This window comes from Mytilus galloprovincialis, chromosome 5, assembly GCF_965363235.1.
Source record: "Mytilus galloprovincialis chromosome 5, xbMytGall1.hap1.1, whole genome shotgun sequence".
NCBI classification, from domain to species: Eukaryota; Metazoa; Mollusca; class Bivalvia; order Mytilida; family Mytilidae; genus Mytilus; species Mytilus galloprovincialis.
The window spans coordinates 68,233,232-68,257,934 of record NC_134842.1 but is presented as its reverse complement, the minus strand read 5'-3'; the positions used below and the strand labels follow the sequence as shown (position 1 = coordinate 68,257,934).

The 24,703-nt window shown below is 33.4% G+C and overlaps 1 protein-coding gene and 1 long non-coding RNA gene across 2 annotated transcripts in view; one reads left to right on the top strand and one right to left on the bottom strand.

The window, feature by feature from the left end:
• Positions 1 to 188: 188 nt before the first annotated feature.
• Positions 189 to 1,811, bottom strand: LOC143074676 (uncharacterized). The gene is made up of 3 exons (XR_012978000.1): positions 1,484 to 1,811; positions 960 to 1,131; positions 189 to 457 (listed from the first exon to the last, which is right to left on the bottom strand). It is a non-coding gene; the product is annotated as an uncharacterized LOC143074676 (long non-coding RNA).
• A 6,180-nt stretch (positions 1,812 to 7,991) lies between these two features.
• The window catches only part of LOC143076295 (uncharacterized), a 33,932-nt gene continuing 17,220 nt past the window's right edge, over positions 7,992 to 24,703 (top strand). Inside the window, exon 1 of the mRNA XM_076252026.1 lies at positions 7,992 to 8,470. Coding sequence (XP_076108141.1) covers positions 8,026 to 8,470 — 445 coding nt within the window. The 5' untranslated portion in view covers positions 7,992 to 8,025. The remainder of the gene's footprint in view (positions 8,471 to 24,703) is intronic.

Here is a 24,703-nt window from a genome sequence, read left to right as displayed (position 1 = left end):
TCCCAACAAATATCATGCAGCATCCAGTGGTTATAAAAATAAAAAAATTTTCATGATAAATCCTGTGAAAATAATAATACACTTTAAAGCAGCATATTTATCAATACCATGATCAATCATGTTGAAAGGCTCCTGAAAGAACACTGCAGTGATGTTTCTTTTATAGTGAAAATAGTTATGACAAAACATGATTTATAATCTGAATTTATTACAAGTTTATACATTCAACAATAACCAAATCTATGTTAAATTAGTCTTTCTTAGTCCCCTTTTCAAAGATTTCAGTACTGTATTAGTATATAATTATTCAATTTTAGAGTCATAAAATGTAGCCTGAAAAGCAAACAGTTCTGTTGTTTAAAATCACTTGAACAACTTGATTATCAGCTGGTGAGGTTGTTGGTATGCCAACAAGGAAACAAATCAAACTTGAGTAACAATTTTCTAATGTTGAATTCTGAAAATAAAAAAAAATGTTAATTTGTATTGAATGGAAAATGTTTTCATGACAGATATTTTTCATATTGTATGAGAGTTATGTCCCTTATAACATGAGTCAATATTTGAAATCTTCACTCAGTAATAATTTAAGATTCAACAACTGTTATCAATAATTGAGTTTTGTTTAACACTGAAATTCAGTCAAGGTGAAGCTCTCAAAAACAAGTTGTCAGAATGTTTTGTTTTGTTTTATAATTAATGGTAATGAAACCGCAATAACATACAAAATGTTCATATATTATGACTTCAGTGGTTGTATTTTTTATCTTGTACAAAACAATCAGGACATCAGTTTTCTTTTGAATTGTTCTGCACTTTTGATGTCTTTATATAGATGCTAATGTGCTTGGTTTGGCTCATTGTTGTAGGTTATATGGTTGTCAAATAACAGTCATACATGTATATTTTACCATATACATGTATATATTAAATTTATATTTTGTTCACTCTGTGCTTACCAATGATTAACTATCCATTTGAGTTATTCCTTCTAACTATAGCTATTAGAGCTTGGTAGCTATTTTACAGACACGCTTCATTTTTTGTTGTTGCAACCATTTGGACATGCATATTTCATTTTCCTTCTTAAGTATCATATATGATTTCCAGTATCAGATATCTTTCTCCACTCTGAAAGTGCATAAAATTTAATCAGTATTAATTTCATCTAAGCAAAAATAAAGTATTTATTGCATAATTTTATTGCAATGTAAAATTTGTTAAAAAAACCAATAAAACATGTGAAAAAGAGTTCATTCATCTGTTATCTTTTTCAGTTTTTTTTGGTATTTGTTTGAAGTTTTACATTGACTCATTAGGCCAATTAAAAATATGTGTGTGTTCCAGTTACCTTACATCCCCTACTATTTAGTCTTAATAATAGCCTACCCTAAAAATTGTTTTGTCATATTATATTAAGCAATTATGTTCAAAGTCAGATTGTTGCTCCTATAGACTCAAACTAAAAAAAATCCCTACTTACCTACCCTAACTTTTTTTAGATGTGACTGGAACCAAACATACTAGTTTATTTGGCCTTAGCAACATTCATATCTAATTATCACAGCAAATCTTCCAATCAACTATCTTAATTTCTCATTTGTTTATTGTAAGTGTATAATTTACTTTTTGTTGTTAATGTACAATGTACATTTTTATTTTTAATGTGCAATTAATGCACTTTTTTGTTGTAAATGTACAATGCACTTTTTGTTGTAAATGTACAATCCACATATTTGTTGTTGTAATGTACAACATAAATGATGGGTCCCGGTAAAGTGAGAAACGGAACAGAAACGAAACAGAGCGAAACGAAACGAAACATGACGAAACGAAACGAAACACGGCGAAACGAAACGAAACAGAGTGAAACGAAACGAAACAAGTAAACTGAGAAACGAAACACAACGAAACGGAACACAATCTGTATTTTGAGGAACGGATTTTTTTTCATTTCGTCTTTTGTCTTTGAATGAGAGTTTACGAGGTCTTTATACGACTGCAAAATTTTTTTGGGGATACAGTATAATGGTATGATGTCGTCTGCGGCGTCGTCATCGTACAAAGTCACATTGGTTTCTAGTCCAAATAATTATGACGTTTTGCAAGGCTTTTTTATAAATTTTTTTTTATAAAAAAGCCTTTCAAGACGTCATGATTATTTGGACTAATTGGTTTCCGGACAGTAACCAGTGGCCGATCCAGAACTTTTCATAAAGGGGGGGGGGGGGCGCTGACTGACCTAAGGGGGGCCCGCTCCAGTCATGCCTCAGTGATTAATTATATATAATCAACCAAATTTTTCGCACGAAAAGGGGGGGGGGGTGGCACGCCTATGTTAAGTTTAGGTAAAAAGATCTTTATGAAATTTTTACAGAAGATCCAATACCACAAAGGAAAGTTGGAATTGATATTTAGGATGATGGTCCCAATCGTTTTGAAATAAGGGGCCCAAAAGGGGCCCAAAACTAGCATTGTTCTAGTTTCCAGACAATAACTTGTGTTTAAGTGTATGGATCTCTCTGAAATTGTACTACAAAGTTCCATACTTCAAAGGAAAGGTTGGGATCGAGTTTTGGGGTTATTGCTCCAAGGGGGGTTTCAATAAGCTGTGGGGGTGTTTACAATTTTTTTAAGGGGTTCATAATTTTTTTCAATTTTTTGAATATTTCAGAAAAAATCTTCAATTGCACAGTATTGCACAATAGATTATAAGATCTTTGACCACATTCATTTTGTGTCAGACGCACGTTTCGTCCTCATAAGACTCATCAGTGACCCTCAGATCTAAATAGTTATAAAGCAAATGAAAGTACACAAGATTGTTACAAAATACAGTTATTTCATCAATTTAGTTGTATATATTTAATTTCATCCAAATTCCTTTATCATGTTAATTGAACATTACTATCATCTAAAAAATAAAACGGAATAAGAGTAATGTATGAACTGTCGATAGGTGTTATATTCTTCTGATTGGACAAAAACACTGCAACAGTAAACGGTCAAGTTTTAATATTGCCTTCTCTGAAAGTGAAATACACAGACCAAACTATACTCACTCAATCTTTCTTTTTATGCCCCACCTACGAAGAGGGGCATTATGTTTTTTGGTCGTACGTCCATTCGTCCGTCCGTCCGTCTGTCCCGTGTCAGGTTAAAGTTTTTGGTCAGTCAGGTTACAATTTTTGGTCAAGGTAGTTTTTGATGAAGTTGAAGTCCAATCAACTTGAAACTTAGTACACGTGTTCCCTATGATAATATCTTTCTAATTTAATGCCAAATTAGAGTTTTGAGCATCATTAAACGGTCCACTGAACATAGAAAATGATAGTGCGGGTTGGGCATCCGTGTAAAATGGACACATTCTTGTTTTCAATGTAAGGTGCAGGTCAATGAGATAGCAACTCATCGACACATAACCTCGAAAGGCATCTATAGTTTATAGTCAACAATAGACCATGGTTCTCTTGTCGTTAATGGCTGTTTAAATCCATAATGAAATAGTATTCATCAATCAGTTATTACATTCAATTCAATTCAAACTTTTATTGCCATATAAATCAACTCATGCGATTTTTGACAAAAACAAAACATTTTTACAACTGTATCTGTTTTCTGGTCATATTCTGGAAGTCCTTTGGTAATTTTAGGCTACGACAATTGCAAAGCCGGATCTTAGTCTTCTTCGTTACTAACACCGAATATTCCATTGATGATCATTTAACTTAGAAAAAATGACCCACCATTTGCATGGGTATCATCTTGCATGAATTAGCCTTTTTACCCTCTCTTGATGGTTCACACATCTTTTATCTTTTCGTGTAAAATCTCTTGTTGGTAAAAAGAATATAATTTTAACACATTATATCATTTCATATAAATTAGATAGATTGATTTCTAGTGTTGACAAAATTGAATTTCAAAAAATATGATCAATATCAAATTTTTCCAGTTTTTAACGATTTTTAGCAAATTTTGCCTTTTTTCACCCAAAATCACTTTTTTCCTTTTTGTTTTTTAATTGATTATTGTTTGATCTAATCAACATTAAATTTATATTTGCCTTAGTTGAAATTTGGAACGATTTAGAACAACAAAAAAACTTATGGAAGTTTTTCCCAGTTTTTAACGATTTTTGACTAATTTTGCTATATTTTACCCAAAGTCAGCATTTACCCAAATTAGATATTGCTGTTTAATTTTAAAATGATTTAGATAAAGTGTTTGTCCTTTTTGGAAATAACCAATACACTTCTGTTACCATGTTTACATTTTTCTTGTCTGTTTTGAAGTCAATTCACATTATTTTCATCACAATTTTCACAAAAATCTGATGTTTTCACCTAAAATCTCATGTTTTTTAAAAAAATATCTTTTTTTTTATTATTTCATTTCATAAAGGCTTTATAAAGTGTTGTTAAATTTTTGATTTGAAATGATTATCTTCAAAAACAAATATTCTATTAGCTTTTCCCAGTTTTCCACTATTTTTGATAAATTTTGCTATTTTTCACCCCAAAAATCCATTTTCCCATCAGAATAACTTGGTAGACTTTTAGTATGTTACAAAGAATTAAAGCCTTTCAGAATTGAAAAATGGCCAAAACAATTCTGTTGCAATTTTTTTGAGGTTAGCCTCATTTTTGGTCTATTTTGACTAGACTGTATGGAGTTGTGTTCACGTCAACTCGAAACTATACACATGTTCATTATGACATGTTTTTTTTAAATATAAATCGAGTCATACTGTCCTCTGGATCATACTTGTTTTTTTATTCGTTTCTACTTCTTTTTTTTAAGTTTAAGAGATTTTTTTTTATTATGGCAGTCCATGACATTTTCCTTCTTTTATCTTGTTGCAAACCAGATACAATCTCGTTTCAATTTCAATTCAAATTAACCTTTTAAGTATTTGCTACCGTTCCACTTGACCTCAACTTTATGGAGATCCCGCATGTACTTCGTAACTTGTCTTTTGAAAATGTTGTAGATACTAGTTATAGTAGATCATAGTAACACACGTCTGTCAAGATAAACTGCGATTACCAAAAACACAAACTTCGGTGAGTTACCTTAGCCGTATTTGGCCTAACTTTTTGGAACTTTGGATCCTCAATGCTCTTCAACTTTCTACTCTATTTGGCCTTACAATTATTTTAATTCGAGCGATACTGATGAGTCTTGTATAGACGAAACGCGTGTCTGGCGTAGTAAAAAGCTATAAGCCTGGTACATTTGATTATTATTTAAAAGAGAACGTAGAAAATGAAGAGTCGAACATGAAATATTGTATGAATAAAAGGAGAAAAGGTGTGCTCCAGTTACAACTTTTATTATGTCACAAGGTCACAATTAAAAATTTCCTCGGGTCACTAGGTCACTTGTAAGCAAACTATTTAAATTATAAACTGATTTGATTCTTGGTTTAAACATTTTAAAGGTCACATGTACTTTCAAAGGAGACTTCAGGTTGCAACATGGTCAGCCCCCTTAATCAACGTCCAAGGTCAGATTTGACCATGTTATAGCAACATATAACTCCACCCTGGTGAATGCATCCATCCTGAACATTCAGATCCTTCTATATAGATACCGACCTTAAGGTATATGTCAAAGTGTCCATACCATTGGGACCGCCTCGGTGGTGTAATGGTTAGCGTGCTCGCCTCGAGTGCGGTAGGTCGTGGGTTCGACCCTCGGCCGGGTCACACCAAAGACTTGAAAATTGGTATTTGCTGCTTCTCCGCCAAGCACGCGGCATTAAGGAGTTAGAGCAAAGACTGGTCGGCCCGGAGTCAGAATAATGTGTCCGGGTAAGGTGACATGTCTTCCTGCGAACTGTTACCTTGTGAGCTAGCACGTTAAAAATCCGGCTTAGCGTGTCGGTCTAGTACAAAGCGGGGTTAATATTCATTTATCATTATCATGTTCTCGTCCTGAATATGCATCTGACTTGCCACTGGACGTTAAACAACCATCCATCCATCCATCCATCCATACCATTGAAGTATTTTGGCTACATGGTTATTTCACTTGCGATACATACATGTAAATGTTTCATTCATGAATACAAATACCTTAAATTAATTGGCACTAAATGCATTAACAACAAATGACCTATTACAGATTATTGCATATACAATGATATTAATCATACTGTTATTAACTATAACAATGTTCGAGACTATAAAGCACAGATAGAACTTGACTGGTACGGAATGCGTTGTTTTCGTAGTCAGCAAGCCGCAGTACGTGGCGGATCCAGAACTTTTCATAAAAGGGGGGGGGGGCTGACTAACAGAAGGCGGGCACACTCCAGTCATGCTTCCGTGATTATCTAATCACCGAATTTTTTCCCATGAAAAAGGGGGGACCCCCCCTCGGAATCCGCCTATGGCAAGATATGCACACATTCAGATTAAATCCGATCTCTTGTAAAAAATCGGAGATCGGAGACAGATCCAGGCTCTAAGAAACAGGGCGTGATTGTTCGTTTTAACGATTTTTGAGCAAACAATTAGATGATTTAGATCAAAAGGGCTCTCTATACTAGCATTGATTTTTTATGGGTCGTTCCTCAAAATACAGATTTTGTTCCGTTTCGTTGTGTTTCGTTTCGTTTCGCCATGTTCCGTTCCGTTTCGTTTCGTTTCGCTCTGTTTCGTTTCGTTTCGCCGTGTTTCGTTTCGTTTCGCCATGTTTCGTTTCGTTTCGCTCTGTTTCGTTTCTGTTCCGTTTCTCACTTTACCGGGACCCCTTTATCTGGGTCTCACTAATTAGCGACAACAAGCGTCAAGAAGCGACAACAAGCGTCAACAAGCGACAAGAAGCGACAACAAGAATTATTTTAGCGACAACAAGAGACAAGAAGACTATTTAGCGACAAGAAAACATTTTTTTTTATTAGATATAAAGAAATTTGTATTTAATGGGTTTTTTTAAATATACGAGCAGATATGTCTAATTAAAATGTTTTATTATATTGGTAGATGAAGAAATTTAACATTTGTGAAGAAGAAAGAGATTGAGCTTCTTTTTTTTATTTTTAGATATGAAGAATATGTATAAGATAATGCACGGGGGGGGGGGGGGGGGGTAACTTCCTATTATTGGGTATACGGGGATGTGCCAAAAATATGGGTCATAATTTTGCGAGATTTTATATAAAAATGACCCTCCTTTTTAATGACATCCTATATTAAAATGCATTTACGTTTGATAATTGTATATTGATTTGGGGTATGATCTACATATCATATATAAATATGCTATTGATATGTGCACTAAACGATGTCAATTCATATATAAAAACTTAAGGGTAGCTGGTATATTTATGAATTATGAGTGATGATGAGTTAGTGCTTATATAAGCATGGGTCATATTTTAAATATTGTATATAAGTATATGTCACACCCCTACCAAAAAAATATCGAAGTTACCCCCCCCCCCCCCGTGAGATAATGTACCCCCCCCCCCCCCCCCCCCCCCCCCCGTGAGATAATGTATGTATCTGTTTTCATCAAAGTCAAAGTATGAATAAACGAATGGCGATATATATGGAGCGGGCATATTTTGATTCTAACAGTATAATTCATTGTTTTAAAAAACAAATAATAAGATAAATAATATGTTCTAAACAAAGGAAAAGCAAGGATTTGTATAGTACTATACAAATCCTTGGGAAAAGTAATCTCATAATACAATAATTAAACGTAATACTGGCTGTTATTCATAATAGATGATAAAATATTATGTAAATAATGTTTCATTTTTTTCTATCAATTTTAACTTTCTTGTCGCTAAAATTATTTTCTTTTGCATATTCTTTTAATATTTATTGCAATAATTTATTTTAATTAAAAAAAAATGTTTTCTTGTCGCTAAATAGTTTCTTGTCGCTTGTTGTCGCTAAAATAATTCTTGTTGTCGCTTCTTGTCGCTTGTTGACGCTTGTTGTCGCTAAAATTGTTGTTGTCGCTAATTAGTGAGACCGCTTTATCTCCCCTGATTTACTGGAAGCAATGGATTCTGACGTGCCGTCCTGCTCTGGAGCCAAAAAACGTCGCAAATCAACAGATCAAATAGACGATCCTGTTTTTGTTGAATTCCACTCGAACGAACCATTGATGGCGTTACTTAACAACAGTGTCTCGGCTTTAAAGAAAAGAAACGAGTTCTCTTTATGTATGCTTAAAATTTCCCATTGTAATGGAATGGCTCCAAAAAACTTCTCAAAAGCTTTTTGCCAAACAGAACGATATAAGTGCACTGATGAAGCTTCTTCATCATCATCTACATTGAGCCCAAAGCATGTTATGTTGTTTTCCATGTCCAGTATCTTTTGTTACGGAGAAGAATTGTTGTGTAGTTTTCTGAAACCAAAAAGTGAGACTTGCCTTCCTCAAAGAAAAGGTGCAAAAATTGCATTATCAAAGCTTTTGTATTTTCTTTCAGAAGAAACTGGCGGTAAGATTTATAAAAATATTCTATGGGCATTACTGGTCCAAGACCAGTTACTATATGAAATTCTTTGTTTTTATCAAATATTTTTTTTCAGGAACATCTGTTGAAAATATTCTTTTAGCATAAACTGATAAAAGTGCAGTTTTCTCCCCAGGATTTTTGGATAGCACCATGGTAGCGCGTGACAAGTTCTATAAACGTGTTGACTTTTGTGACGCGTCGCATAGTTTTTTATGGTGTTTTATTCATAATATGGTTATACCCTTATGAAAGGTTAGTTTTTGCACGGGGGGGTAACTTCCTATTATTGGGTATACGGGGATGTGCCAAAAATATGGGTCATAATTTTGCGAGATTTTATATAAAAATGACCCTCCTTTTTAATGACATTCTATATTAAAATGCATTTACGTTTGATAACTGTATATTGATTTGGGGTATGATCTACATATCATATATAAATATGCACCAAACGATGTCAATTCGTATATAAAAACTTAAGGGTAGCTGGTATATTTATGAATTTTGAGTGATGATGAGTTTGTGCTTATATAAAAAAAAAATGTATAAGCATGGGTCATATTTTAAATATTGTATATAAGTATAGGTCATTCTTTCTTAAATATTTATATAACTATAGGTACTGAAATTCAGTGAATGTTATATTAAAATGGGTACGTTTTTTGAGGCAGAAATGGCACACCCCTACCGAAAATATATCGAAGTTACCCCCCCGTGAGTTTTTGCATTCTTTTAATTGTTTTCTTCTTAACCCTGTTCTAAGTTTGACATATTCTGATTAAATAATTGAAAAGCAATAAAGATTTAATATTATTTATTCAAGAATAATAAAACAAGATAAAATACATGTACATAACATATGACAAGCACTAAGGAAAGTTACTATTGTTTTCAAATTTGCAAGTGCTCACTGATTAAAATCTAATTATTCTTTACTTTCTATATAAAACATTTAGGCTTAAGAACTAAAGTTAAAACAATTTCATAAAGTCAATTTAAAGCAAATAAATAACCAGTAAATAAAATTATTTCATTTCACAAGAAGTTTTATTATTATTTAATTTCAATAAAAAAAATACTGGAAAGGCACTGGAAAGGTTTATATTAAAACTAAGAAAGGAAGGAAAGGATACCTTTTTCATCTTGGGTAATAATTTAAAAAAATACTTGAAAGATTTATATTAAAACTAAGAAGGAAGGGATGGATACCTTTCTTATCTTGGGTAATAATTAACCAGGGATTGGTCTTCTGTCAATCACTGTCTATACAAAGTTAATAACAATTCTAAATAACAAGGGATGTTGGTGTGGGGCTTATCGCGCCCTTTATTTTACAATTTTAGTTGGTTTTTCCGCTGGGCTCCAGTCATTATGAGTTTTGATTCCCCATTTTCGGTATCGTATCATATTTATGTCAAGTGAAGCTTTGACCACGTGCTTCATAAAGAATCAAAATATGTATGATCCTTAAAATATATTCTTAATCCAACAATAATTCATCTTAATCCAACAACGTTATGTAATTGTATCACTTCCCCGTGGTGTGTACAACTGTCGGCACTGTTTGTGTACAAAGGTAAATTTGCCGGTGTCACTGGTCAATGCTTGGGTGGTGAGTGAAGCCATAAAATTATAATCTCCAGTCATAAATTAATCCAAAATCAATTAAAACACAAAGGAATTCTGTTACAAGCGATAATCAAGTGATTAAATCCAATCAACAAGTTTCATCGATCACCTGTTGTGCAGCTCAAATAACGCCGGAATTTTAGACCGCGGATAAAATCCTACCGATTTAACGCTTTTTCGAATACAATGTCCGGAAAAATATAGCACCTCGGTCAAAAATTATAGCACCGCGGCAAGACCAATAGCACCGCGGCCCAGAAATATAGCACCGCGGGGCCGCGGTGCTTTAAGGCCTTGGGGAGAACACTGAAGCAGTTACCAAAAGTTATACTAAACACCATAATCTCGGGCTGCTTTCCATTATGAGGTTCCTACCGACTGTACCAGTCGAACCGGAAATGGAACACGAACCCTAGGTTTGGTTCAATTGGATTGTCTGTTGAGACGAACTAGAAGAACCAAAATAGTCCGCAGTAAATGGTTCAAACCCGGTACAAACCGCATAATGGAAAACACCCTCGGACTTTAAATCATTTTGTAAACCAGTGGACCATAAAATTGGGGTCAAAACTCTAATTTGGCATTAAAATACGGGACCTCACGGTTAATGACGCCATATTGGATAGGGGGCAAATTTTCATACTGGGGGTGAAAACGGTATGAAAAATAGGGGAAAACATCATGGAAACTGAACAGTTGCTTGGAAACACACATAGCTTTTCCCGTAGTTTCATACCATTTCCCCCTCCAGCCAGAAAATCTGCCCCCTATCCAATATGGCGTCATTAACCGTGAAGTCTCGTATTAGAAAGATCGTATATCATGATCATAGGAAACATGTGTAATAAGTGTCAAGTTGATTGGACCAACTTCATTCAAAACTACCTTGACCAAAAACTTTAACCTGACACAAGACAGACTATCATAGGTGGGGCATAACAATGAAAGTTGTGTGAAAGTGTGCTGACTTTTGCATAAAATTTTATGGTTACGAGGACCGGTTACTGTCCCTCAATCATACATGTATGACCATAAATTCACAATTAATATGAATATTCCTGTCATATGCATCTACAGCTGGAAGAGATATACCCAAACATGCCTGAGTACAATGTATGTCAATGAATTTTATAGCTATTCTTCCTTAAATCTGATCTGATCATGAACTGGTCCTTAAGACCATCAAAATACACTGTATTAAATAGGAGCATAGCATATGATTTTTATTTTTATGCCCCACCTACGATAGTAGAGGGGCATTATGTTTTCTGGTCTGTGCGTCCGTCAGTTCGTCCGTCTGTCCCGTGTCAGGTTAAAGTTTTTGGTCAAGGTAGTTTTTGATGAAGTTGGAAGTCCAATCAACTTGAAACTTAGTACACATGTTCCCTATGATATGATCTTTCTAATTTTAATGCCAAATTAGAGTTTTGACCCCAATTTCACGGTCCACTGAACATAGAAAATGATAGTGCAAGTGGGGCATCCGTGTACTATGGACACATTCTTGTTTTAAGCTGTTCACAATTTCACGAAACAAATTTGTTTTCTAGAAAAAACTTTGATATTTCTTGTTTAAAAACAGTAAGTTTTGAAACATCGAGGACATCGGGGGGTGGATGGAGGAATTTTCAAAAGGGGTGGGGGGTGCAAAACATATGTCCCGATACAAATGCATTGATCAGCCAAAATAAAGGGGGGTGCGCACCCCTGGAACCCTGCAGATAATAGCAGTATACCAAAGTTAACAAAAAAAGTAACAAAAAGATGGAATCGCTCTAATATACATGTTCACCCTAGGTTCTGTTCGTAGTAGGTTTGTTTGCCCATGGGTTCTGTTCATCCTGGGTTTGTTCGTGTTATATTTATTTTTCTTATGCAATGATTTTGATTGGATGACATGATGTGTAAAATTCTTTATCTCCCTTTCTGTTTTAACTAAGGAAGCCAACATTTTGAATTCCGGAACATATTGACATGTTATTTCTCCAATAATACATTGTAAGCCAAAAAAAAACCTCATATGATATTGCACCTATAACATATCCAAATATGTATGATATCACGTGACTTTGGTGCATTTCAAGCCGTCATCTTGTTCTAATATGTCCCATAGAAAATTCATCTATTTAAATCCAAATTTCTCATTATTCTGACCTGTTTTCTGACTTTTGCAGCTATTTCCTTAATATTCAAGTGTAATTCAATTTAGAAATTTTGGTCCTGACAGTTTCAGCTCAGGGCTACTCCAGAAAAAAATGTATGGGGGTGTTGGAAGGCACTTTTTGTCAGCACCCACCACCCAGACAATTGTAATTGACAATCATAGTGCATTAGAGTGTGAAAAGGTGTCCTGATACCCATCACCCATGTATTATTCATATAAAGTGCCTTCCAACCCCCCCATACATTTTTTTCTGGAATAGCCCTCACCCAAAGGGCCATGTGAGCTTATGCATTCGTGTAGTCCATTGTCCGTCGTCGTCGTAAACTATTTCAAAGATCTTCTCCTCTGAAACTACTGGGAAAAATACCTCTAAACTTTAACTTAATGGTCCTTATGGTATCTAGTTTATAAATTATGTCCGTTGTTTTGTTCCATTGACAAACATGGCGGCCATAGCTAGAACATAGGGGTCAAATGCATATTTTTGCTTATATTTTATCTCAAAAACTATAGCATTTAGACGGGGTAAAAATGTTCAATAGGTCAAGATCTATGACCCCTGAAATTTTCAGACAAATTGGACAATCCATTGTTGGGTTGCCATAGGGGGGGCCTGGGGGGCCCGTTCCCCCCCTTTCATGGGAAAAATTTGGTTGATTATATAGGGAATCACTGAAGCATGACTGGAGCAGGCCCCTCTTAGGTCAGTTAATGGCCCCCCTTATGAAAAGTTCTGGATCCACTGGTTGCTGCCACTAAAATGGTAATTTTAAGGAAATTTTGCAGTTTTAGGTTATTTTCTTGAATATTATAATAGATAGAAAGAAAATGTAAATAGCAAAAATGTTAAGCAAAGTAAGATCTACAAATATGTTATTTATAATAACCAAAATTGTCAATTGACCCCTTAAGGAGTTATTGCCCTTTTAAAACAATTTTACACAATTTTGTCATATTTGCTAACATTCAAAAATCTTCTGCTCTGAAACTACTGGGCCAAATACTTTGAAATATTAACTTAATGTTCCTTAGGGTATTTTGTGTATAAATTGTATCCAAAATTTTGATCCGTCGACAAACATGGCTGCCATGGCTATAAATAGAACATAGGGGCAAATGCAGATTTTGGCCCATATCTCAGAAACTATAAGCATTTAGAGCAAATCTGACATGAGTTTAAATGTTCATTAGGTCAAGATCTATCACCCCTGAAATTTTCAGAAATAATTGGACAATTCATTGCTGGGTTGCTGCCACTAAAATGGTAATTTTAAGGAAATTTTGCAGTTTTAGATTATTATCTTGAATATTATGATAGATAGAGAGAAAGTGTAAATGGCAAAAATGTTCAGCAAAGTCAGATAGATCTACAAAAAAGTTAAATGACCAAAATTGTCAATTGATCTCTTAAAGAGTTATTGCCCTTTATAAAAGACAATTTAACACAATTTGCTAACATTTAAAAATTTTCTGCTCTGAAATTTATTATTTGGCAAAATACTTTGAAACTTTTAATAACAGTCAGAGCTCAGACATAAATAAGTCTCAATCTGCTTTTGACATAAAGAAGTCAAAACATGTATTCATTAAGACTTATCTAAGTAAAAAAATGACAGACTTGTTTAGGTCTATTTATGTTGATGAAAAGACTATCTTACTTGGTACACCACCTATGACAGCAAAAACTTCATCGTCTTGTCTGAGAGTTCACAAGGACTTGAGCTATCTATATTTAATTATATATCTAATTGAACATCATTACTAAACACAGATGTTTTACCTCATTAAGTGTGGTTCCAGGTGGTTGCATTGCAAGGTTAATTAACATTATCTCTGATTTTTTAGACTCTCATTCATATTTTTCTTTAGAAGACAAAGCATTGTCAGTCAATGATGTCATTATTTCATTTAGTTGCATGACCTTTTTATAAATATGCGTGGGTCTTGAAGTTAACCAATTTTGGAAACTTATCGACTTCAAGGAGTCCATATTTGCAATTTTTTATTCTGGTCAATTATTTCTTGATTAACAATATTTGACTTATTAAAGTCGTATTTTGTCTTGCATTAAAGGGAGACAAATCTTAAAACTTACAAATTTAGACCTCTATGTGTTAAAAGCAGATTCAGACTTATTTATGTCTGAGCTCTGACTGTTTTTAACTGAATGTTCCTTATGTTATTGAGTTTATGAACTATATCTAAAGTTTTGTTCATCAAAAAACATGGCTGCCATGTCTAAAAAAAGAACATAGGGTCAAATGCAGTTTTTGGGAAAAGGCAGCGTTCATGCTGGCTGTCTCCTTATGTGGTTGCACGGATCATGTTCCCTCATTTACCGTATCTGTTCCGTACTTTACAATATATCTAGTGCAGGTCAAACAGATCATATATATCATATTTACGGTTACCTGACAACTTTCATTATAATGCATGCCCTACACGATTTTGAACCTTTATCCCGATTACTGAATCATGATCATAAAAATAGCCCCAAAGTACGATTTTAATCAAATAATCAAATAATTTTTAACCCGTTCATGGTAAAATTCTTCTAAACTGATTAACCAATCAAAATCGGGATTAACTGTAACACACAGCTGATCAATCAAAAGCAAAAAAGCTAATACAATCGTGAATCGAAAGATTGAATGGGATTTTGAAATGAATCTTTTGTCAGAACTCAGAATTGTATAAATTGTACGTCATACTGTTGAACTATTTTCAACTTGCAAATTCGGTATTATCTTTAACATGTTTTCAGCAGCTGAAGCTAAAACAATCGTGAATCGAAGGAATGGACCATTGAATGTGAATTACAAGTGAATCGAAAGAATGAACCATTGAATGAGATTTTGAAATTAATTTTTTGTCAGCAAGCAGAATTGTATAAATCGTTATACAGTTGAACAGGCCCTGTGCCGTATTTGATTGACATACGTTGTTAAATTCACTTCATTGGGGAACTGATTAGATTTTGCAGAATGTAATACAGTCGGAAAGCAAGTCCTTAGAAACGTCCGTTGTTGCTACTTTCATAAGACAACAATGAATCGCATGGATAAGCCCGCCATTCTGATATTACGTTAATTTCGCAGAAAAAAATATTTGGCGGTAAAATTGGATTTTTTTCATTTTTTTTGTTATACGACCGCCAAAATTTTAATTTTTTGGTCGTATATTGGTATCACATTGGCGTTGGCGTCGTCGTCGTCCGAATACTTTTGGTTTTCGCACTATAACTTTAGTTTAAGTAAATAGAAATCTATGAAATTTAAACACAAGGTTTATGACCATCGAAGGCAGGTTGGGATTGATTTTGTAAGTTTTGGTCCCAACAGTTTAGGAATTAGGGGCCAAAAAGGCCCCAAATAAGCATTTTCTTGGTTTTCGCATTATAACTTTAGTTTAAGTAAATAGAAATCTATGAAATTTTGACACAAGGTTTATGACCACAAAAGGCAGGTTGGGATTGATTTTGGGAGTTTTGGTTCTAACTGTTTAGGAATTAGGGGCCAAAAAGGGCCCAAATAAGCATTATTCTTTGTTTTTGCGCAATAATTTTAGTATAAGTGAATAGAAATCAATGAAATTTAAACACAAGGATTTTGACCATAAAAGGAAGGTTGGGATTGATTTTGGGAGTTTTCGTCTCAACAGTTTGGGAATAAGGGGCCCAAAGAGTCCAAAACTAAACTTTGTTTGATTTCATCAAAAATTGAATAATTGGGGTTCTTTGATATGCCGAATCTAACTGTGTATGTAGATTCTTTATTTTTGGTCCCGTTTTCAAATTGGTCTACATTAAGCACCAAAGGGTCCAAAATTAAACTTAGTTTGATTTTAACAAAAATTGAATCCTTGGGGTTCTTTGATATGCTGAATCTAAAAATGTACATAGATTTTTGATTATTGACCCGGTTTTCAAGTTGGTCCAAATCATGGTCCAAAATTAAATTTTGTTTGATTTCATCAAAAATTGAATAATTGGGGTTCTTTGATATGCCAAATCTAACTGTGTATGTAGATTCTTTATTTTTGGTCCTGTTTTCAAATTGGTCTACATTAAAGTCCAAAGGGTCCAACATTAAACTAAGTTTGATTTTAACAAAAATTGAATTCTTGGAGTTGTTTGATATGCTGAATCTGAACATGTACTTAGAGTTTTTATTATTGGTCCAGTTTTCAAGTTGGTCCAAATTGCGGTCCAAAATTAAAAGTTGTATGATTTCAGCAAAAATTGAGTCCTAGTTGTTCTTTGATACGCTAAATCTTAACATGTACTTAGATTTTTAATTGTGGGTTGACTTTTCAAGTTGGTCCAAATTGTGGTCCAAAATTATACTAAATGTTTTGTATCAACTAAAATTGAATCCTTGGATATTGGAATACTTCAAAAGGGATTGGTGTTCTTTAATATAGTAAATCTAATCAATATTTAAATTTTAAATATATTGGAAATTTACCAGAGGTGTTAAAAGGATAAATTTGATATAATTTTGTGTATTGACTTTAATCAGGACACTTATTATCTTAGCAGCCTCCTCAGTCAAATAGATAGATAAGAAAGAAAATTTAATTGCCATTTTATATACATATAATTGATTGTAATGATTACTGTTTGTTTGTTCTTTGTGTATGTGTTGATGACAATCCAGATTTGGATTTTTATATCAATAAAATCTTATCTTATCTTATCTAAATGAACTCTAAAGAACTGTCAAAGTAATTGTTTAGTGGTGTTTATCTATGGACATAAAGTCAAGTTATAAAGTTTTCTCTGCAGAACACTTAAAGATTCTGATTAACTTAATCTGTTTCATATTCAAAGATAAAGACTTGTTTAATGTATATTCTGGTCAGTTTTAAGGTTGTTGCTGGATGTGAAAAGTTGGTTACATGTTTGCAATATATAAATATTGTATATGAACTTGATGTTGTATTTTTTTGGAAAAAAATTTATGGGGTCAAATTTTTTAGGGGGGGGGGGGGTTTCAATTTTAGGATTTCTCACAATTTTTTTGCTATTTCTTTGTCTAAACATATTTACTAAGTATTGCACAACAGCACAGTGTATTGCGCAACAGCAAATTGTATTGCACAACAGCATGAAATCTTCAATTGAAAATAAATTCAAATCATTTAACCAATTTCAAGTTCTTTAACTACATTTATTCTGTGACAGAAAACTATCATGTGTCAAATATTTAATTAAAATCCAAATTCAGCCTCTATCAAGCTTGAATATTGTGTCCTTATTTGCCCAAACTGATCAGGATTGGACCTCTGCGGTCGTATCAAGCTGCGCTCGGCGAAGAACATTTTTTTGTTTGCGTCAAAGAAAATATTTCAAATCTGATTAAATATCAGATGTCTCCCGCTATATAGACCCTTTAGAAACCCCTTAATAAACAGAATTCCATAGGAAAGACATTCTATGACATTGTAGTTTTTAGTCTCCCACATTGATGTCAACAAGTTGATGTTCTGAAGTCACAAGTGTGTATCAGTACACATGCAAGATTTTAAAATATAAGTGTATGTCATCACAGTTTTTTTTGAAATATTATGGGGATTTTATATCAAGACAGGTTTTTTTTAACCATGCAAACCAAGCAAGATTTTTTTTGTCTCGCCTGCGACTTTTGTCCCAAAAAGCGAGACTTAGGGATAGTGTTAAGGCGAAGGCGATGGCGGCATTAGCTCTTGACTAACATGACTAAAAGCTTAATATTTCAGAAGGTAGAAGACCTGGATACTTCATACTTTGTATATAGATGCCTCATGTTACGAACTGTCCGTCTGTCATATGACCATTGGCCTAATTGACCTCATTTTCATGGTTCAGTGACTACTTGAAAAAAAAGTTAAAAATTTTTGCAATGTTAATTTCTCACTTATTATAAGTAATAGGATAACTATATTTGGTGTGTGCGTACCTTGCAAGGTTCTCATGTCTGTCAGTCAGTTTTCACTTGACCTCGACCTCATTTCATGGATCAGTGAACAAGGTTAAGTTTACAGGGTTAAGTCCATATCTCAGAAACTATAAGCAATAGGTCTTGTATATTTGGTGTGTGGAATGATTGTAAGGTGTACATGTCCAACTGGCAGGTGTCATCTGACCTTGACCTCATTTTCATGGTTCAGTGGTCAAAGTTAAATTTTTGTGTTTTGGTCTATTTTGCAGATACTATTAGCATTTAGTCAATTATATTTGGTGTATGGAATGATTGTAAGGTGTACATGTCCAACTGACAGGTGTCATCTGACCTTGACCTCATTTTCATGGTTCAGTGGTCAAAGTTAAATTTTTGTGTTTTGGTCTATTTCTCAGATACTATTAGCATCCAGTCAATTGTATTTGGTGTATGGAATGTTTGTAAGGTGTACATGTCTGTCTGGCAATAATCATCTGACCTTGACCTCATTTTAATGGTTCATTGGTCAAAGTTAAATTTTGCAATTTGGTCTATTTCTCAGATACTATAAGCATCAAGTTGATTATATTTGGTAAATAGAATGTTTTTAGGGTGTACAAGTCTGTCTTGCAATAATCATCTGACCTTGACCTCATTTTCATGGTTCATTGGTGAATGTAAAATCATCAATGATTTGGTCTTTTTTCAGATACTATAGGGATAGTAGAACTATATTTGGTGTAGGGAATAATTGTAAGGTGTGTACATGTCTGTTTAGTAGATGTTAGTTGATCTTGACCTAATTTTCATGGTTCATTGGTCAAGGTTATTTTTTTTATGAGATTTATTCGGAGATACTTTTAGCAATAGGTAAACTAGATTTGTTGTATGGAATGAGTGTATGAACTACATTTATGTCTGAAAGGGTTTATCTCACCTTCATTTCAAGTACAGTTAATTTAATGTAATGCTTGTGGTATACAATGCTTTTTTATACTTTCAACATAAATTATATTATGAACACTAGAACAGGCGAGACATTTCAGTGTGTCCACTCTTGTTTAGTCAATCCAAAGCAAGATATTTTGTTTTCACATCATACTTGCTGCAGATCAAGCCAGAAAATATTTTTTAGCATCTGAATACATTCGGCAAAATTATAATTTTTCAACAAAATAGATTTCAATGAATTTGATTCTAAAGTTTTCTTTTCTAACATTTCACTCATATTACCTGTTAATCATCTTTTTTTAGCTCACCTTTCCTAAAAGGAAATGTGAGCTTTTCTCATCACTTGGGGTCCGTTGTCGTCTGTCGTCGTTAACAATTTTTTAAACATCTTCTTCTCTGAAACTACTAAATGGAATTGAATGAAACTTAGCATGATTGTTCCTTAGGGTATCCTGCTCAAAGTGTGTGCTTCGATTTTTGATCCATCGAAAAACATGGCCGCCATTACTAAAAATAGAACATAGGGGTCAAACAACAGTTTTCCCAAATATCTCAAAAATCCTTAGGTTAAGGCAAATTCTGTCAGGTTGAAAGTGTTTACCATAATGAGAGCTACCTCAGTGCAGATTTTCCTGAAAATCTGTTAACTGATAATTGAGTTAGTGCCCTTTTTAGCTCACCTTTCCTAAAAGGAAATGTGAGCTTTTGCCATCACTTGGCGTCTGTCGTTGTCGTCGTCCATCCGTCTGTCTGTCTGTCCAGTGTAAACTATTTCAAAGATCTTCTCCTCTGAAACTACTGAACCAATTCCAACCAAACTTAAGCTGAATGATCCTTAGGGTATCTTGATTTAAAGTTTATGTTTTATTTTCTGTTTCATCAAAAAACATGGCCACCATGGCTTAAAATAGAACATAGGGGTAAAATGCAGTTTTTGGCTTATATCTCAAAAACTAAAGCATTTAGAGCAAATCTGACAGGGATGAATTTGTTCATCAGGTCAAGATCTATCAGCCCTGAAATTTTCAAAGGAATCAAACAACCCATTGTTGGGTTGCTGCCACTTAATTGGTTATTTTAAGGAAATTTTGCAGTTTTTGGTCATTATCTTGAATATTATTATAGATAAAGAGAAACTGTAAACAGCAAAAATGTTTAGCAAAGTAAGATCTACAAATAAGTAAATATGACCAAAATTGTCAATTGACCCCTTAAGGAGTTATTGTCCTTTAATGACAAATTTACACAATTTGTTCATCATATTTGCTAACTTTAAAAAATCTTCTTCTCTGAAACTATTGAACCAATTTCAACCAAACTTAAGGTAAATGATCATTAGGGTGTCTTGAATAAAGTTTTTGTTTTATTTTCTGTTTCCTACAAAAAGATGGCCGTCATGGCTAAAAATATAACATGGGGGTAAAATGCAGTTTTTGGCTTATATCTCAAAACATTAAGCATTTAGAGCAAAACTGATATAGGTGAATTTGTTCTTAAGGTCAAGATCTATCAGCCCTGAAATTTTCAGAGGAATCAAACAACCCATTGTTGGGTTGCTGCCACTTAATTGGTAATTTTAAGGAAATTTTGCAGTTTTTGGTCGTTATCTTGAATATTATTATAGATAAAGAGAAACTGTAAGCAGCAGAATTGTTAAGCAAAGTAAGATCTACAAATAAGTCAATAATACCAAAATTGTCAATTGACCTTTTAAGGAGTTATTGCCCTTTGAAGATATTTAACTCAATTTCTTTTACTTGTAAGCTTACTTAAAAAAAAAACTTCTCCTTTGAAACTGCGGCATAAATTTCAGCCAAACTCAGGCTGAATGAGTTTCAGAGTATAAATTTAGTATAAATTTTATATTTCCTTGTACATTGTTTGGCTAAAATAGAACATAGGGGTAAAATGCAATTATTTGCTTTTGAAGAAGATATGACCAGATTCAAGAATATTTATATAAATTGAAAAGCCAAAATAATCATTGATGAAAGATTTAAGGGGGTACCCTACACTATACCCCAAAAAAAAGCTGTTGTTTAATTTTAATTCTTTTTATATCATTGATAGATTACTCCTAGTTGAACATTATGTAAAAATTTTAAGAGATTTGAACCAACGGAAAAAAAGTTATGGTTACCCAAATATGGCATGGGCTACATGCAAATTTCAGCAAAATTTGGAAGTTCCAGAAATATGGGTATAGAGGTATATATGTTATTATTTTTTTTAATTTATCCTAAATTGACAATAGCATAGTTAAAAGTGATAACTAGGACAATTTTTAATTGATTGGTACTGTTTTTTTTGTATTTTTTTTATTTTGAATTTAAATTTTAGTCTAGGATAAATAAGGGGGTCTGAGACTTAGGGACCAAAAATTACTATGATTGGTCAAATATTTAGGAAAAAAAATATCAATTAAAAAAAAATGTGTCGTTTATTTTTTGTAAAAAACTAATCATTTGTTGTGCTATATAAGTCTATTAATTATTCTTGCAAAAATTTTAAACAATTGAACCTACAGATTTTTTTTTTATTCAATTTTTAAATATACCTCCACCCTCAATAAATAAGAGCAAGTTCCACTCAGATAGTACATATGGGCCATAATTTTTTCATCTTTTGAACCAGGTCTTAGATATTGAGTTTAAGTGTCTTGTACCCTGATGACCTGAATGTGACCTTGAATTTGACCTCAAGGTCAACTTATTGTATTTTTTCGCAAGAAACACCACCAGGCCATAAATTTTGGTCTGTTGACATAGACCTTACATCTGTGGCATGTTGATGTATCATTATGAGAAGGTGTGCCCTGGTGATTTTTTACATGTACCATGTATATCAAACTTGGGGGTCCATTTAAGGCGGTAATGGGTGGATGCCCCCCCCCCCCCCCCCTCTTTAAAAACAAAAACACATTACATGAGTGCATTTTACAATTATTTTATGTTTTTAGCAAAAAAAGTCCAAAAAAATTTCTGCATTACAATTTGATCCTCTTTCAAAAATCCTGCAAAGGTACCTGTTACACTTATATTTCAGTTTAAAGTGTTCAGATCAGGCAGTTATGTTTATGAAGTCATCAGTTTTATGTACAAATGCATTAATAAAAGTAAAGAACTGACTATCTTAATCTTCATTTGGCTTTGCTTCTAAGTACTTTTATAGTTTATCATAGAAGAGATCATTATAATGATAAAATCATAACCATAAACAGGTTAACTTTACCCAGGGGTAGGTGATTTATCCCTTTTTTTTGCCCCCTGGGGCCTCAAGTTTGCTGAATAATTCTTTTATTACAGAAAATATTGAATTCCAAGCCTGTGTTTAGGTGAGAGAACACTACAATGCAATTATACTAGTATATTTTTGGTTGTCCAACATTATATAATTATTTATTTGAAAGAAAAATCACAAGGCAATAAATGCTTTTGTTAAGGCTTACCTGAGGTTTTGGACTGGACAGAGTACAAATTTATCTATGAAACACAATAGGTTCAACAGGTAGTGAAAAGTAAATATGAGCCATTTTGTACTTAATATATATATGTGAAGATCATAAATACAAATTTATGAAAATGCTAATGCCGGTTATTAGCCCATGTGAACTGTCCTAATTAGATACATGTTTCAAGAAAAAAAAATGAATTTATATATCTCTTACACTTGTAACTGGAGTAATTGACAGCAAAGGCAGTTGGATCCCCCCCCCCCTTTTTTTTGGACGATGAATGCATTTATATCGAGACAAATATTATTTAGACCCCCTTATAAAATGGGTGGATCTGCCCCTGCCAACAATAACATGATAAATATAAATTTCAAGGAAATCATTACATGCATACTAGAGTTATCATATAATTCATTAGTGTTCAACATGTTAAAAAAGCTTTATTCAAATGGTTAAACTCTAAAAGGACATGACCAAGCTGGAAAATATTTTTAATAGAAAGGGAACTTTTTCACCCTGATTAAAAAAATAGCAAAGTAACCAAACACATAATTTTTTATTTTTTTTAGGCCAAAGTATAAATTTATGAATTCAAAATCTTAATCAATCAACAAGATACGTGTACATGTATATATAGGCAAATCCATATCTATATACCATGTATACATGTACATATTGTATGACATATTTTGTGCATGGCAGCAAATAATATAAATTGTCTTTTTACATATTTACATGTATATACATCTAGAAATGAACATGCTAGTTCCTATGTTGTACTGTTACACCACTGTCCCAGGATAGGGGGAGGGTCTGGATACCACTAACATGTTTAACACTGCCACATGGTGTATGTATGTGCCTGTACCACATCAGGAGCATTTCATTCAGTGGTTGTCATTTGTTGCTGTGTTACTTAGTAGTTTTACTTTAATTTATTTGTACAATAATTAGGCCATTAGTTTTCTCGCTTGAAATTGTTTTACATTTGTCTTTGTCAGGGCCTTTAATAGCTGACTATGCGATATGGGCTTTGCTCATTGTTGAAATCCATATGGTGACCTATAGTTGTTAATTTCTGTGTCATTTGGTCACCATCTCTTGTAAAGACTTGTCTCATTGGCAATCAACCACAATTTCTTTTTTATATTTTAAATGTATTAAAATAAAAAGCAATCACATTTTATAAGCCTAAAACAGTGGGCAGGATTTAATGTGCAAATATGTGGGATGTGAACAGGTATTAATGGAAGCAAATAAAATCAATAACTCATCAACCTGCAGTGCAGCAACTAAATGATAAAAAATCTTCATGACCCTGTCCAAAAAAAAATGCCCTGAACCTTAATGTAAACATGAACTGTCACATGCCATGGTTAAAACACTTTTAAATTCATAAGTTGCAAGTATCTACACAATTAGTAAGAGGCATGTTTTTGTCCATAATGGGTCAGCCTGGCCTTTTTTATGTTGTTGTTGTTTTTTTTGTGGGGGGGGGGGGGGTGTCACTGACACTGAGCAACAGTTTTTGCTCAGAAGTTATTTAAGCTTGCCATGCTGCAAGGGTTTAAAAGACACATTCACCCTGTTGATCTAAAGTGCACAGTTGTTAAAAATAACTAGAGACCATGTAAAAACACTGACCTTCATCTCTTTTGGACTTTTCACCCTGAGGCTGTTGTTTACAAACAAGTTTTTGTATGTCTTTATCCGAAAAATAATGTGTGAACTGCTTCACAAGCTACCAAAATGAAGATCGATATATATATAGCTTTCGATCTGCATTATGGTATTCACGAAAAGCAGTCCACTGTTTACGTCTGAAGCAGTTTGCCCTTGGCAACATGTGATCCTCAAAAACAACAACTTCACAAGTTTTACCTTTCTAAAAAGGTAGTAAATGCTTCGTAGTATCATAAATTACGTGTTCTAGTGTGTTTTTATGTTTATATATTTTTACAGAGAATATTGATTATTTATTTCATTTCAGAGTCATTTAATGCGTGTAATCTATAATTGTTATCTTTTAGGGGGTGGGGGGGGGGTACTTTTAAGATTATCTTTATCAATATGACAGAGCACCCGTACAAATTTAA